The 13,800-nt window shown below is 37.6% G+C and overlaps 2 protein-coding genes across 4 annotated transcripts in view; both read left to right on the top strand.

The window, feature by feature from the left end:
* LOC103384526 (ER membrane protein complex subunit 3-like) overlaps positions 1-13,800 on the top strand; it is a 629,629-nt gene that overhangs the window by 327,090 nt on the left and 288,739 nt on the right. The window lies entirely within an intron of this gene.
* The window catches only part of ubr4 (ubiquitin protein ligase E3 component n-recognin 4), a 35,944-nt gene continuing 23,340 nt past the window's right edge, over positions 1,197-13,800 (top strand). Inside the window, exons 1-31 of the mRNA XM_025059672.1 lie at positions 1,197-1,342; positions 3,000-3,097; positions 3,199-3,302; positions 3,506-3,635; positions 3,994-4,139; positions 4,577-4,676; positions 4,787-4,928; positions 5,370-5,494; positions 5,621-5,745; positions 5,829-5,888; positions 5,978-6,168; positions 6,287-6,386; positions 6,488-6,625; positions 6,793-6,910; positions 9,327-9,514; positions 9,653-9,809; positions 9,895-9,980; positions 10,060-10,229; positions 10,381-10,660; positions 10,750-10,882; positions 11,066-11,145; positions 11,377-11,505; positions 11,621-11,803; positions 11,931-12,053; positions 12,136-12,365; positions 12,481-12,599; positions 12,684-12,781; positions 12,921-13,078; positions 13,192-13,398; positions 13,471-13,572; positions 13,667-13,767. Of these exons, the coding sequence (XP_024915440.1) occupies positions 1,218-1,342; positions 3,000-3,097; positions 3,199-3,302; positions 3,506-3,635; positions 3,994-4,139; positions 4,577-4,676; positions 4,787-4,928; positions 5,370-5,494; positions 5,621-5,745; positions 5,829-5,888; positions 5,978-6,168; positions 6,287-6,386; positions 6,488-6,625; positions 6,793-6,910; positions 9,327-9,514; positions 9,653-9,809; positions 9,895-9,980; positions 10,060-10,229; positions 10,381-10,660; positions 10,750-10,882; positions 11,066-11,145; positions 11,377-11,505; positions 11,621-11,803; positions 11,931-12,053; positions 12,136-12,365; positions 12,481-12,599; positions 12,684-12,781; positions 12,921-13,078; positions 13,192-13,398; positions 13,471-13,572; positions 13,667-13,767 (4,246 nt within the window). The 5' untranslated portion in view covers positions 1,197-1,217. The remainder of the gene's footprint in view (positions 1,343-2,999; positions 3,098-3,198; positions 3,303-3,505; positions 3,636-3,993; positions 4,140-4,576; positions 4,677-4,786; positions 4,929-5,369; positions 5,495-5,620; positions 5,746-5,828; positions 5,889-5,977; positions 6,169-6,286; positions 6,387-6,487; positions 6,626-6,792; positions 6,911-9,326; positions 9,515-9,652; positions 9,810-9,894; positions 9,981-10,059; positions 10,230-10,380; positions 10,661-10,749; positions 10,883-11,065; positions 11,146-11,376; positions 11,506-11,620; positions 11,804-11,930; positions 12,054-12,135; positions 12,366-12,480; positions 12,600-12,683; positions 12,782-12,920; positions 13,079-13,191; positions 13,399-13,470; positions 13,573-13,666; positions 13,768-13,800) is intronic.

Raw genomic sequence — 13,800 nt, 5'->3', positions numbered from 1 at the left:
TTAAGTGTAAATGTTATCAAACAGTTATTTATTATTATTTGCATTTTTGAGGGACATATCTATTTATTTGCCTAAATTTGGAGTGATGCAGAGCATGCAGGAATCGCATTTCTTAGATCTGGAGGATTAAAAACACGTGTGTTCATGACGTCTGTCCACCACTGTTTGGAGCTTGTATTCCTTTGTACAATATTTGGAACGTCATTACAGGTCTACTCTCTTACCAGCAGAGGTTTTCCTATATTAAGGGAACCAGCCATGGCCATATTTAATCACTGAGGCTATTTAGTCCCAATCTAGTACAGACAGTATCCACCACACTATAATGATTTCTCAAATATCAACTGCTCAAATAGTCAAATATAATTTTCTATAAATAAATGTTAATTTTAGGTTCTTAAATTTGAATATTGGCCCATATCCTTGTTTCAATGAAAGAAATTACCCATTATCTTTGATTTGTGGAAAGAAATAAACATTTGAAGGAGCTTTCATTTGGTAGGTGTACACTAATCACATTTCATGTTCAGTAAATAACTAATACAGTAAATGACCAAGAGACTATCAGCAATTATTCCAGGAGATGAAAGGATAAAAGTTTAAAGGATAGAATGGAAGTAGAGAGTATTGGTGTAGGGGGAAGAGATGAAGAGGGGCACAGGAAGGTTAATGAGAGTATGACAACACTATACTTTAACTGAAAGGAATGGGTTTTTGGAACAAAAGAAAAATAAGCAAAGGTAAATAAAAAGTCAGTAATGCAACATTAGTGGCACCAACTCTGGTACAGCACCAAAATACAACTAACTAATTCACGGTGTCTGAACTAAATCACTTATAAATTATTTTACTGGCTTATCAGTGTATTCTCCTGGAACGTTTTCATAATGTAATACCAAATATTAGATTAAAACTATTTACCTTATTCACAAAAGTGTTTTTAACAAAGGCTTATCCAAAAAAGCACAACGGTGTAGTTTGTGGGGAGTAAATTCAGAGAACTATGTGGAATTGTATTTTATTGTATGTATTGGTATTGTTCATGCTCAAAATAAGAAAGATAACAAATCTGACCAGGCAAAACATTTTCTACATCGTTAACATGCTACTCTATGGCAATATTCTCAATTGTAAATAATATTTTTAATTGGTACTTCTGCGCCCCCTGTGATTTACTGTGTCAACGCTCTATCCAGTTTTTTCAAAGGGATTTCAAGATGGCGTCGAGCGGAGGAGATGTTGAACACGAATGGACAGCTGCTGTGCGGCCGCTTTTATCGGCTTCGTACACAGCTTTTGAAACTAAGGACCTACCTCAGTTAATTGGGTCTATAATCAACAGGTAACCAACGACATGTCAATATATTTAGAGTCTTGGTTTGATAACAGTCAGGCCGTGTCCGCCCAGCTGTTAGCTTTCATGCTAACTTAGCTAAGTTGGTTTACTTGGCTGCCGTCTTACTGTCAGCCATATAGCTAACGTTAGCAGCTAAAATGCTAACTGACTTGATGTCAGCTAACTGTCTCGTAATGTTTATTTTTTTGTTCAGAATTGTAAAACGAGTACTAGTCTAATTTAATACCGCTGAACGATGAATGATTATGTCACACAGTTGCAATGCAAACGCTAGTGTAATCGCCGGTTTAATATGTAGGAAATTTGCTTCATCATTAGCAAGCTAATAGAAACATTAGCCTCCGAGCGAACTAATGGCGTTTAAAATAAGTCAGAATAAGTCAGAATAAGGTAGCATTAAAAATGTCACAGTAAGTATTTTGCTGGTTTTGCCACGTTCCTGTTTGTTAGTTGTAGATCTTGGGTGTCTGGTGGAAGTGCCTGGATGGACACATCAAAAATCATATTCTTAAAAATTTGCCAAGTTTTACTTACATTTGAACATTTAACATCAGTAAAACTCTAATGGCAGCCGCTTAACTTAAGAAAACAATGTGATGGGGCTAGGACCTGAATGAAAATGCTCCTATTCGGCCTTTAGATATGCGTATTTTTTTCTTTATTCATCTCACACCGGGGAAATTCTTGTTACAGCAGCAGGATAGGCACGTAGTGGTAAAATAACAGCAAGTTAGGCACAGTATTTACAAAGTGTATATCAGTAGAGTGACCATTTCCAGAGAGGAATAAAGTGACTAAAGTTATAGTGTATGTAGAAAAGAAGAAAACAAAATAATACAACAATTCACGGTGTTGCTATGTGCAATTAGATGCTTGGTGTAAGTATAATATGAAAGGAAAATTGTAATTTGTTGCTAGACTATAACAATCTTACAGCTGTGTATTGAATAGTATAATAGCTGATGGTAGGAAAGGACAGAAAACCTTCAAGTCATAAAAAAGTAGATATTTACCCACCGAAACATAGCAAAGTTTGTTAAACATTTGTGCAGTAAAACAAAATCGCCTGCGCATTCTTAAATATAAGATCTAATTTTAAAACTTAATTCTCACACCTTGTTTATGTGCAATAAATATTTAGTGTTCCAACAAGAGATCTCCCAAAAACTTGCAAAAGGTTTGAATTTTATTTTATTATTTTAACACATTACTTTTATTTTTAAAACCTAAGAAAGAGTAGCTACAACAGAGAGAAAGTTATTATGTTGTCTTATGAGTTAGCTGGTATAGCGTCATCTACATGCTGAACGTCGTTGTTTAAATGGCTTATGTGAGTAGCCACTATGTTATAGTGAGGAAGCAAGCAGTTGTGATTGTGCTCTGCTTTGAATAATCATGGTTACCTCTCCACACTTTTTAAAATATAATGTGAACATTTCGTTCACGCTTGTATTTGGACAGGACTTCCTGTATAGCAGTTTGGGAAGAAATATGTTACATCCCAAGTGGACTTGTAATCTGTTGCAGTTGCTGTGTTTTGGTACCTTTTTAGCAATGTTCAGCACAGAAATTTACTTTGAATTCTGTCTCTTTAAACTGTCCGTTTACTAGATGACTATGTTGTTTTTTTTTTCATTTGCAGTGAATCAGACATTCTTCACCACGACAAACAGTATGAGCCCTTCTACTCTTCATTTGTGGCGCTCTCCGCACATTACATAACCACAGTATGTGGACAAAGTATGTATTTCTTTATTTTTAAGTAAGTTAACATAATGTATATTCATAAATGTATCAACATATTTTTCTAATTAATAAATTATCTTTCCCCACTTCTCTAGTACCAAGAAATCAGCTGCTGTCAGTTGCAGCAGCGTGCAAAGTATTGATTGAGTTCTCATTGCTGCGTTTGGAGAACCCAGATGAAGCATGTGCGGTATCACAGGTAAGAAGAAAGATCAGCAGGAGAGTTTGCAATTGTGATGAAGCTGCTAAATATATCTTTTTATGCCCTGTCCACAACTTAGATATTTTTAAATTTGCTTGCCTGCTTTACATTGCCTTTTTAAAATCTACGTCGTTAATTGTTTGTTTTTAATGGAAAGTTTTGCAAATTCAGCTGTCAAATAGATTTTTTTGTTCTTACAGAAACACCTGATTCTCCTTATAAAAGGACTTTGCACTGGCAGCAGCAGACTAGATCGCACAGAAATCATAACATTTACTGCTATGATGAAGTCTGCCAAGTTGCCTCAAACCATCAAGACCCTGTCAGATGGTAAGTGTTTTTTCACTGAAGGTCTGGATTTACAATACTTAAAAAGGAAAAAAGAAACACTATAACATTTGGGAAAGAATGTTATTCATCTGGAATAGTCAAACACATCACTGAAAAGTTTTGTGTCAACAATTTCCCATGTGACAAATAAAGTTCAGTCTAATCTACAACGATTTTGATGCTGTTGGTTGTTTAGCTTGCTGGATCGTTGTTAAACTCACCAAGTCATAAATGACAATAGGCAATGTTCTTGTTAAATTTGAATGCTGAGGCTGAAGAAATTACAGAATATTACCACAACCATTGCGCAAAACATCTACTGAAATTAGTCTGACTATAATATGTATTTCTACATCAGTGGAAGACCAGAAGGAATTGCCCACTGCTGTGAATCCAGAGCTTCGACAAAAAGAAGTACAAATGAACTTCTTCAATCAACTGACTTCAGTTTTTAACCCTGACCTTACATCCATCTTGGGATCACCGTCTGGAGCACAAATGCAGGTAAATCCAGAGAACAGTCTGTGTCGTCTTTACCACATTTTGTCTGATTCACCCTTATAGTGTCCTCCAGTCAACACCTTTGCTTCTCTGATGTCAAAAATGACTCCACCTTGTTTTGATTGTATTTCAAAGTACATATAAATAAAAAAGAATTTCTTTCTTACACATTAAGTATAATGTCAGTCCAACCCAGTACCACAAAAATTCTGTCCTGTTTGAAGTGTAGGGCAAATATCCCTTGTTAAAAGAAAGACATTACTACAAAATCTACAAGAATTAATATGTATAGTATTAGAATGGACCCAAGGGTTGAACTGAAAATGTTAAGGTCTTGGCTTTATTTTTCTTTTTATTGTACAAAAATAAAGCTTATCTGCAGTAGTGCAACAAATGCTTAAAATTGATGTATGTATTTTTTCACTCCTACAAAATCATAGGCAGAGAGTGATTGTGAAGACCAAACCTCAGATCAAGCTGTTCAAGCCAAAATGAAAAATGCCTTTGTCTCTCAGAATGTGTCAAGCTTACAGGAACTTGGTGAGTATAAACTTGTGATATTGCAAGATACTGTATTAATTGGTACACAGTGTCTCTATATTGCATATTTTTTTAAAGCAACCATTATTATAAAAACAATCTTTGTGCAGGTGGGTCTGAGAAGTTGCTGAGAGTGTGCCTCAACCTACCATACTTTCTGCGCTACATCAACCGTTTCCAAGATGCTGTATCAGCCAACTCTTTCTTCATCATGCCTGCCACGGTGGCGGATGCTACTGCTGTTCGAAATGGGTAAGATTGAATTTAATTCATATGCTGTTATAATAATATTATAATATTGTTTTATCTTAATGATCCTCACAATAGAGATAAACTATGTCTATGGCTTTTGACTTTGATCAAAACTTTTTATGTCATGTTAATAAATAAATTAATAGAATTCATAGCTTTCTGCCTGTTTTCATCTCTGGTCTTGCAATTTTAAATTTGTACAGTTTGTTGATGAGGGCTTTTGATATTCTACTTTACTTTGAGACTGAAGCTAATGTTAAATAGTTTCCATGGCAAATAATACATTTTGACAAAGACAAGGTTTACACAATGTTTTTTAAAACACTTATCCTTACTCTCTATTATCTGATTTATCTGATTTTTGTTTTATTACTTGTATAGAATGCGACCGTTTAGTAGTAGTCAGTTTTCTAACATTTTGCAATTAAATCTGTTACCTAGATTTCATTCTCTGGTAATTGACGTAACTATGGCTTTGGACACACTCTCGCTGCCTGTACTGGAGCCTCTGACCCCAGGGAGATTACTGGACATGACTGTACTGGCTCTGAGCTGCCTCTATGCTGGTATGTGTGGGTTATATCAATGCCCCATCTCTTTTAGAGGGACAGCATTCACTAAAGACCCTAGATCATACTGTTGAAACCAAATTTACTGTTGAAGTCATGTCATTTTTTTTTCAACCAATTTAGGTGTAAGTGTTGCCACTTGCATGGCCATTCTTCAAGTAGGAAGTGGTCTGCAACTTCGATCTGCTGCCACCGGTTCTAAAGAGGAAGACTATGAAAATGACGCTGCAACAATAGTCCAGAAATGTGTGAGTATTATCAGTACAACTAACATTGTACAATAGAAGTTGTGCGTGGATAGTAAAAAGTAAAAAACTTGTGTTTGGAACAGCTGGAAATTTATGAAATGATAGGACAGACCATTAGCCACTCTCGCAGAGCTGGAGGAGAGGTGAGTCCCTGTGCTCAGTGTTCTCTGAGATAAATTCAGTGACTAATGTGGAAAAAGTAAACTTCATTTTATACTTTTTTTGGTTACAGCATTATCAGAACTTTCAGTTGCTCGGAGCCTGGTGCCTTTTAAACAGCCTCTATCTGATTCTGAACCTGAGCCCAACGGCCCTGGCTGATAAAGGAAAAGAAAAGGATCCACTAGCTGCCCTTCGTGTCCGAGATATTGCTGCTCGCACCAAAGATGGTGCTGGATCGCCTAAACTCGGTCCTGGAAAAGGGTAATTTCTACATATGAGTTTAAATCTTTGTAGTGTCCTTTTTTTAATTTAACATTCGATCAAAAAGATACAATTGAAGATTATTTTTTTAATTTTATTTGTCATGTTCTTCCTTAAGGCACCAAGGATTTGGGGTTTTGTCTGTAATACTGGCAAATCATGCAATCAAACTTTTGACTTCACTTTTCCAAGATTTGCAAGTTGAGGCTCTCCACCGGGTATGTGAACTATTTCTCAGTTATGATGCTGAAAAAGCACTGTAGCATCTTTTTTTTATTAATAAAAACCCACAAAATTAACACAATTTCCTTTTTTGTAGGGATGGGCAAGTGATGGACCTCCCGCTGAGCTCAGCATCATGGCACAGAGCACTTCCATCCAGAGGGTCCAAAGACTCATTGACTCTGTGCCTCTGACAAATCTGCTCTTCACACTTCTCTCCACCTCCTATAAGAAGGTACAGTCACTTGTGTATCTACCTGTTTCATCGTTCATATGACTGTTGAACAGTTGAGTGTTTTTCAGGTCCCATGTCATCTTCTATACACAGCTCCTCAAACACTGTCCCTATTTCTAAAAAGTTTGCAATTGCTTTAATATTGTGTTTTAACTCCCTGCCTTCAGGCTTGTGTTCTCCAGCGGCAGAGGAAGGGCTCAGTCAGTAGTGATGCTAGCGCTTCTACAGATTCAAACACTTACTATGAAGATGATTTCAGCAGCACAGAGGAGGACAGCAGTCAAGGTAAATCCTCACTCTCCTGAAAGCAGTTAGCATATCAAATGGCAACAATTTCTGACATTCAGTCACACAATGTAAAAATGCATAGGAAATGCAGGATTAATTTTGAATAAGATGAAAAAAATAACTAAAAGTTATTCTATAAAACATTTAGAAACATTTGACTGTAGAAGTAAAGAAAGGCCAACCCGTAGTCTCCTTATAAATAGACCAAAGAGACCAATTACTAAATACCACAAAGGCTGTTTCAAATTTCCTTCTATCACACTGTGGGGCACTTGATACAGAGACGTTGTGTTATATGTCAACAACAAAGCTGGTGCTGAGCTGTATGGGGGACGTGTTGAAGTACTTTTATCGGGTCATTCAAGCATCAGTAAGAAGGGTCAGAAGGGTCAATACACACACACACACACACACACACACACACACACACACACACACACACACACTGTAGCAAATGAATATTTTTTATCCCTCACAATGACAGTGTAGTTCACAGTGTCTACTATTTCAGCAGAGAGAAGACAGGAGAAGACAAGTGCAGCTTGTGTTTCAGGTCAGCATTTTCTGTCCTGGGGTCACAGAAGTGTCCACTTCACTGTCCTAGATTCATTTTTGTTACTGTATGTCTCACAGTTGAGGCTATGAGCGGTGGTCCTAATAACATAGAAAATGACAGAGCCACAGGTGACAAGGCTTTGGCAAAGCAACCCGTGTCCCTAAAAACACACCTATGAAATTGACTTGCAATTGTTTTTTTTTCTTGTCAAAGAGACTCATCTGTGGCTTAGTAGGATTCAAAGGATAATACCAGTGGTCCTAACATGTGGGAGCTCATTGTCAATACAAGCAATCATGAAAACAGCTACATAATGTTAAAAGCTTTTTTCATATGTGAAATAAATTAAGTAAATATTCTTGATTTCGCAAGCTGTTTGTGATAGCCATTGTTTACATCATTGCTAATAGCAAACATTTAAGATATCACCCTAATCCCTCTGTAGATATTCTATGCAAATATATTTTACAGATTATATCAAGCCCTGGCAATACTGCAATGACCCCATTAAAACAGTGGTATTATTCTTGATTTAAAAAAATCCAAGTTGTGCTTGTAAACAATGAGCTTAAACACACCTATGCTACGTCTTGCTGTCACCTGAATAGGTATGATTTTTGTATGTTGCATGCAATTGTGAATATCAACTTAAAGTGCTATTGTGAGGTTAAATTTCTGCAGTCTGATTAGATGCCCTGGATGGCCTGGTAAGGAAACCATCCTTGATAATAGGCTAAAGGTGAGGGTTTAGTGGATTTCAATATCGGATGTAAATAAATAACAGGCAGTTGTTGAACCAAGCTTTCATCAAGAGTGGAGCAGATAGTGTTCAGATAGTCTGAGGTTTGTTCTGGTCATTGGCTTTTCCTGACAAACACTGTTTGTGTTTATTGTCATAGAAGCAAAGATGGGTTATTGTTGAAAAAAAAACAAAAAAACAACTCAGTTCCTTATATGATTGAGCCTATGCCCAAACATCGTCATTGTTGTCTGAAAATTAAAATCATGTGTTGATTTGTAGAGAAAGTTGATGTGTTCCAGGAGAGTGTAGAAAATCCATTATTGCAGTTCATAATTTATTTATTTTTTGTTTCCAGGAACTAGTTGATTCTAATGCTGCTGCTGTAATTGGGCTTTACTTTAGATACAACTTCCATTCAACAATAATAACTAGGGCTGTCAAAATGAATATGTTAACCAGGACTATTGACTTTTAAAATTAATCATTTTTAAATGTTACACCATTTTATCACATAAGCAGAATGAAAAGGACTCCATCCGTTGTTGTTCTCATGGATAGCTAATAAACTAGTCAACACAGTGCAGGAAGTTTTTGTTTCAATAAAGCTTTTCAAGCTTAAAATACCAACTCAATGCTCAGCACGTGTTTTTGCTAAATTACACTGCTGAATAAATGATTGGGTACTGTAGACTGATTAATATTTTTTTAAGTTAATGTTTGACATAAAAATTGATCTAGCTCATTTAATCATAGCGATTCATGGTTAATTCAGAGGTAGCCTGTGATAAATCAAATAACAAAATATGAATAATTCCACAGCCCTAGTTATAACACAAGAACAACATAATAAGTAAGTTTCTGCTTTAAACATAACCCTGTAACAAGCACTGTCTTCCTTTAAGTGGATATTCACCAACAGAAAATTCATATATGTTCACCTGTTTACTGAAGTGTTTGCCTCGTGTCTGCACAGTGCTGTAGGTGTCATGAACCAGTTTGAAGCTTTGTACTTTGTGCCTCTTGATGATTCTGCGACCCATGCCCCATTACTCCTGTATCATTTTTAAATCACAAAACTTCACATAAATATTTTTTCCTGAATTTTTTTCTTCTAGATGATGACAGTGATCCCATCTTAGGGCTTTGGTTTGAGGAGACATTTTCACCCACCAAAGACAAGGTGGCTCCACCACCACCACCTCCACTTCCACCTCTAGAGACCTCACCCCGACTAAAGAGCCCCAGCAAACAGAATCCGAGTGAGAACGGCAACATTTTGGCTGGACGTAAAGATCCAGAGCTGGTAAGAACACTAACAAACAACAACCAACAGAATAATGCTGCTAAATTAGAAAATGTTGTTATGATTCAAAGGGGCCTTTTATTTGTGGCATACACAACTGTTACCCTTTATGCTGTAACCTGTTTTTCCCATTTGTAGTTCCTTAGTTTAGCCTCCAGCATTTTAAACTTCATCACCACCTCAATGCTGAACTCCAGGAACAACTTTATCCGCAACTACCTGAGTGTGTCTCTGACAGAGCAGCACATGGCTACGTTAGCCAGTATCATCAAAGATGTGGACAAAGATGTCAAAGGTACAGCTGAACTCAACTGAGACTTACAGAAATGCAACAGCATCATCATTAATCACATTTTGTTCTTTTCTTTATTTAATTTAAGGTTCCTCAGATGATGTGTTTTCTCTGGCACTGTATCACTTCAACCACACTTTGGTGACGTCAGACCTTCCATCCCCAGCCTTGCAGGTGAGATAACACTAAGTTGTCAAAGGTTAAAAGTTTACCATTAAATGTGACTTATTCCTGTACTTTTTGTCTTTTCCAGAACACCTTGCTTCAGCAGTTAGGCGTTGCACCATTTTCCGAGGGTCCCTGGCCTCTGTATATTCATCCACAGTCACTGTCAGTCCTCTCCAGACTTCTTTTAATATGGCAGCACAAAGCCAGCGTGCAAGGAGAACCAGATGTGCCAGAGTGTATGAAAGTCTGGGAAAGGTGTGTTGTTGGTCTGTTTTGGTTGGTTTTTATTTTCAACTCTTACAGTAAAGATCAGTTGGTAATACCAAGTGCAATTTAATGAGTGTCACATACAATTGCAGATATCTATTTAATTTTTTTCTTGTACTTTTTTACTTTTTGACATCAGGTTTCTGGGAACTCTGAAGCAGCATGCCATTCAGGGTTCAGTTCATGGGGACGATGACCTCAATGTGGAGCACCTTCAACTTCTGCTGCTGCTTTTCCACAATCTGTCAGAGCGTGGCCGACGGTCAATTCTCACCCTTGTCACTCAGGCCATCACTGAAGTGGCTCAAAGCAAAGACTCGCACCTGAAGACGGTCCCTCTTAATCTGGCCCGTCTTCTGCTGGTTTTTGACTACCTGATACGCCACTACTCAAAGGCTCCCCTCTATCTTTTTGAACAGGTTGGATTTTATTGTTTAACCTTTTTTTTTCCTGTTTTGATGGTTTGCTGAATTCTGAACTTGCATCCTATTACCATTGATAATAATAGGTGCAGTACAACCTCTTGACACCACCATCCACTGGATCGGGTTCTGCTCAGGAGGGCAGCAAACGCAACAGTCTCCCACTTTACTACAGCTTCAAAGAGGTAGAAGAGAACTGGACCAAACATTGTTCACCAGGTATAACCACTAAGGAAAATTTTCTTCTTTTAGCCACTTATGTTTTTGCATAAATCTGGCCTGTTGGTCAAGACATTTTGCAAATCCTTGTTTTAGAAAATCTGGTATACTTCTAAGCAGCAGCATTTTACTGTCCACTGTATTAAGTTGAACTTTTTTGTTTTATTGTCATGTGATTTATAGATTCAAATGTCCAGCCGAAATTCTACTGCGTTCTGTCCCCTGAAGCTTCTGAAGATGACGTATGCAGACTTGACAGCAAGGTAACAAAGTTTTTGCCATTAGTTTATATGTTAGATCAGGTTAATAGTTTATTGGTTTTGTCAAATTCCCACAATGCTTAGTTTGTTTGGTGTGTGCTGGGAGGGTCCTATACAGACTGCCCCGGAATCTGCCACTTGATTTCTTATAAAGTATGAAATATCCTGACCAGAAAAAGTGGACTATAATAAATAAAATCCTGACAATTTCCTGACAAACTACCCTTTTCGTAGGTATTTCCAAAGCTGTTCAATGGAGCAGTAAAATACGATGATCTGTATTCGTGGCTCATCTCACTCCTGACGGCTGGGTCTCAGTTTGATACAGCAAAAAGACAAGAGAACAAACCAATCATTCCTGTGGTGAGAACTGCCACATCATAACTTACTTTATGTTTTGATAATATTTTTTTTATTGTTTTTCAGTTTTTCTAAAATGTTTCATATCTTTTTTTGCCATGTTTGAAACCATTCACAGGAGGCCTGCTCCATGCAGTACTACTTCCAAGTTCTGTGGAGGATCCTGGGAGTTTTACCACCCTCAAAAGCCTTCATGGAGCAGCTAAAGTCTGGCTCCAATGATTCCTTTGAGAGTGATATCCTGCACACACTGAGATGGTCCTCACGTCTCCGTGTGTCTACCTACGTGAACTGGATCAAGGTTAGATGTCACTGACAGTGATTCATGGCTAATTTGTTTAGATTTTTAATTTTTCTAAAATATACTCGTTAGCATTATTATGTCAGTGTGCATTAAGCCATGTTTTCGTCTGTTTTATCACTGACAGGAACAGTTGGTGAAGCAGGGAATGAAGCCTGACCAGGCAGCCTCTCTTGTAGAGATGACAGCTGCAAAGTGCAGTACAGTTAAATATGATGTGGAGTTAGCAGAAGAGTACATTGCCACACAGGTAAAGAAAAAAGAGTTAATAGTGAAGTGTTAACCTGTTGTTTACATTTTGCCTATTTTATTGTGTTTTTTGTGTTTTCTAGATTTCCACCTTCTCCAGTGTCGACCCAAACACGATTGTGCCACTTCATCAGCTTCCTGCTTTACAAGCTATCTACACACTAGATGCAGTCCTTTCTAAAGTACAGGTTTCTTTGGATGAACACATGTCCAAGGTTGCCATTGAAGCAGACACCCAGAAAACATCAGAGCTGACAAAGAACCTACTGCCAGCAACGCTACAGCTCACAGACATTTACACGGCTTTTACAAGGTGATAAACTATTGCTTTAGCTTCAATAGCTTCTCTATAAGTTCCACTTTTGTAGCACTGTAGTTTTGTCCTTACTATGTACTGATTGGATTATTGAATTCATTTATGTGCCTAGATCTTATCTTTTAATGAACATCACAGAAGAAGGCGGGCACAAGCTCACAGATGCTAAGCGCCAAGGTTATGCTGCAGTTTTGGCGATTGGCTCTACACGGTGCAAAGCTAACATATTGGGTATGGTAACTCAAGGATTGTCAAACAGATGACACATTTGTTTTTATTATGTTTCTGTTTTAATCTGGACCATTAATTTTTCAGGTCACAGCATTATGCAGAACCTACCATCAATTGTACAGGCATTATGTGAGAACTGGAACGGCATCCACACCAATGAATTCCCCAACATTGGCTCCTGGGTACATAAGGCTCACGGTTTAGTTTGTCAGAATTTACTTATTTATATAAATGACCTTTATCTATTATTAATGGTATTTATGAGTTGTTTTTTTACAACTGTAACCACATTCCGAATGAGATCTTTGTTTTTGTTTCTAGCGAAATGCATTTGCAAATGACACTATTCCATCAGAGAGTTACATCAGTGCCATCCAAGCAGCTCATCTGGGCACACTGAGCTGTCAGGCTTTACATCTGGCCCCTTCTCTCAAACACATCCTACTTTCACTGATTCGCCTCACTGGTGACATCATCGTGTGAGTCCCTGATTTGTTTAAAATCGTTGTTGTTTTTTATATTCAACCAACAACATATCAACAGTATAGTCATATATGTATATTTTAATATTGCTGTGGTCTTGTCTCTTCAGCACAGAGGAACTGAATTCAACACAGGTTGTACGGACCCTGCTCCCTCTTCTGCTGGAGAGCAGCACAGAGAGTGTTGCTGAGATTAGCAGTACCTCACTGGAGCGCATTCTTGGTCCATCGGAGTCCGACACCTTTCTGGCCCGAATCTATGAGCGCTTGGTGACTGGGTGTTACAACATCATTGCTAATCACTCAGACCCCAACAGGTACAAAGTAATACCTGATGAATAGACTAGTGGTGTTTGTGTTTCCTACAATATTTGTTCTCATTTCTTTAGTGGTTTGGATGAGTCTATTCTTGAGGAATGCCTACAGTACCTTGAGAAACAGCTGGAGAGCAGTCAAGTCCGCAAAGCCATGGAAGAATTTTTCTCATTCAGGTATCTGCCTTTCTAACGCTTCTGGCAAATTTTTTCACATATGATGTACGTTTTGAATTGTCTTAACTGTTCTGTGAACCTTTTATTTTTACAGTGGTGATCTGGTCCAGATTATGATGGCAACAGCCAATGAAAACCTTTCAGCAAAATTCTGTAATAGAGTGCTGAAGTTCTTTACAAAACTGTTCCAGCTCAGTAAGTTTAATTTGTTAGTGTTTCTACATATTT

The sequence above is a fragment of the Cynoglossus semilaevis genome, chromosome 10, assembly GCF_000523025.1.
Source record: "Cynoglossus semilaevis isolate Cse_v1.0 chromosome 10, Cse_v1.0, whole genome shotgun sequence".
Classification (NCBI taxonomy): Eukaryota; Metazoa; Chordata; class Actinopteri; order Pleuronectiformes; family Cynoglossidae; genus Cynoglossus; species Cynoglossus semilaevis.
This window is presented reverse-complemented; position numbering and strand designations above follow the sequence as displayed.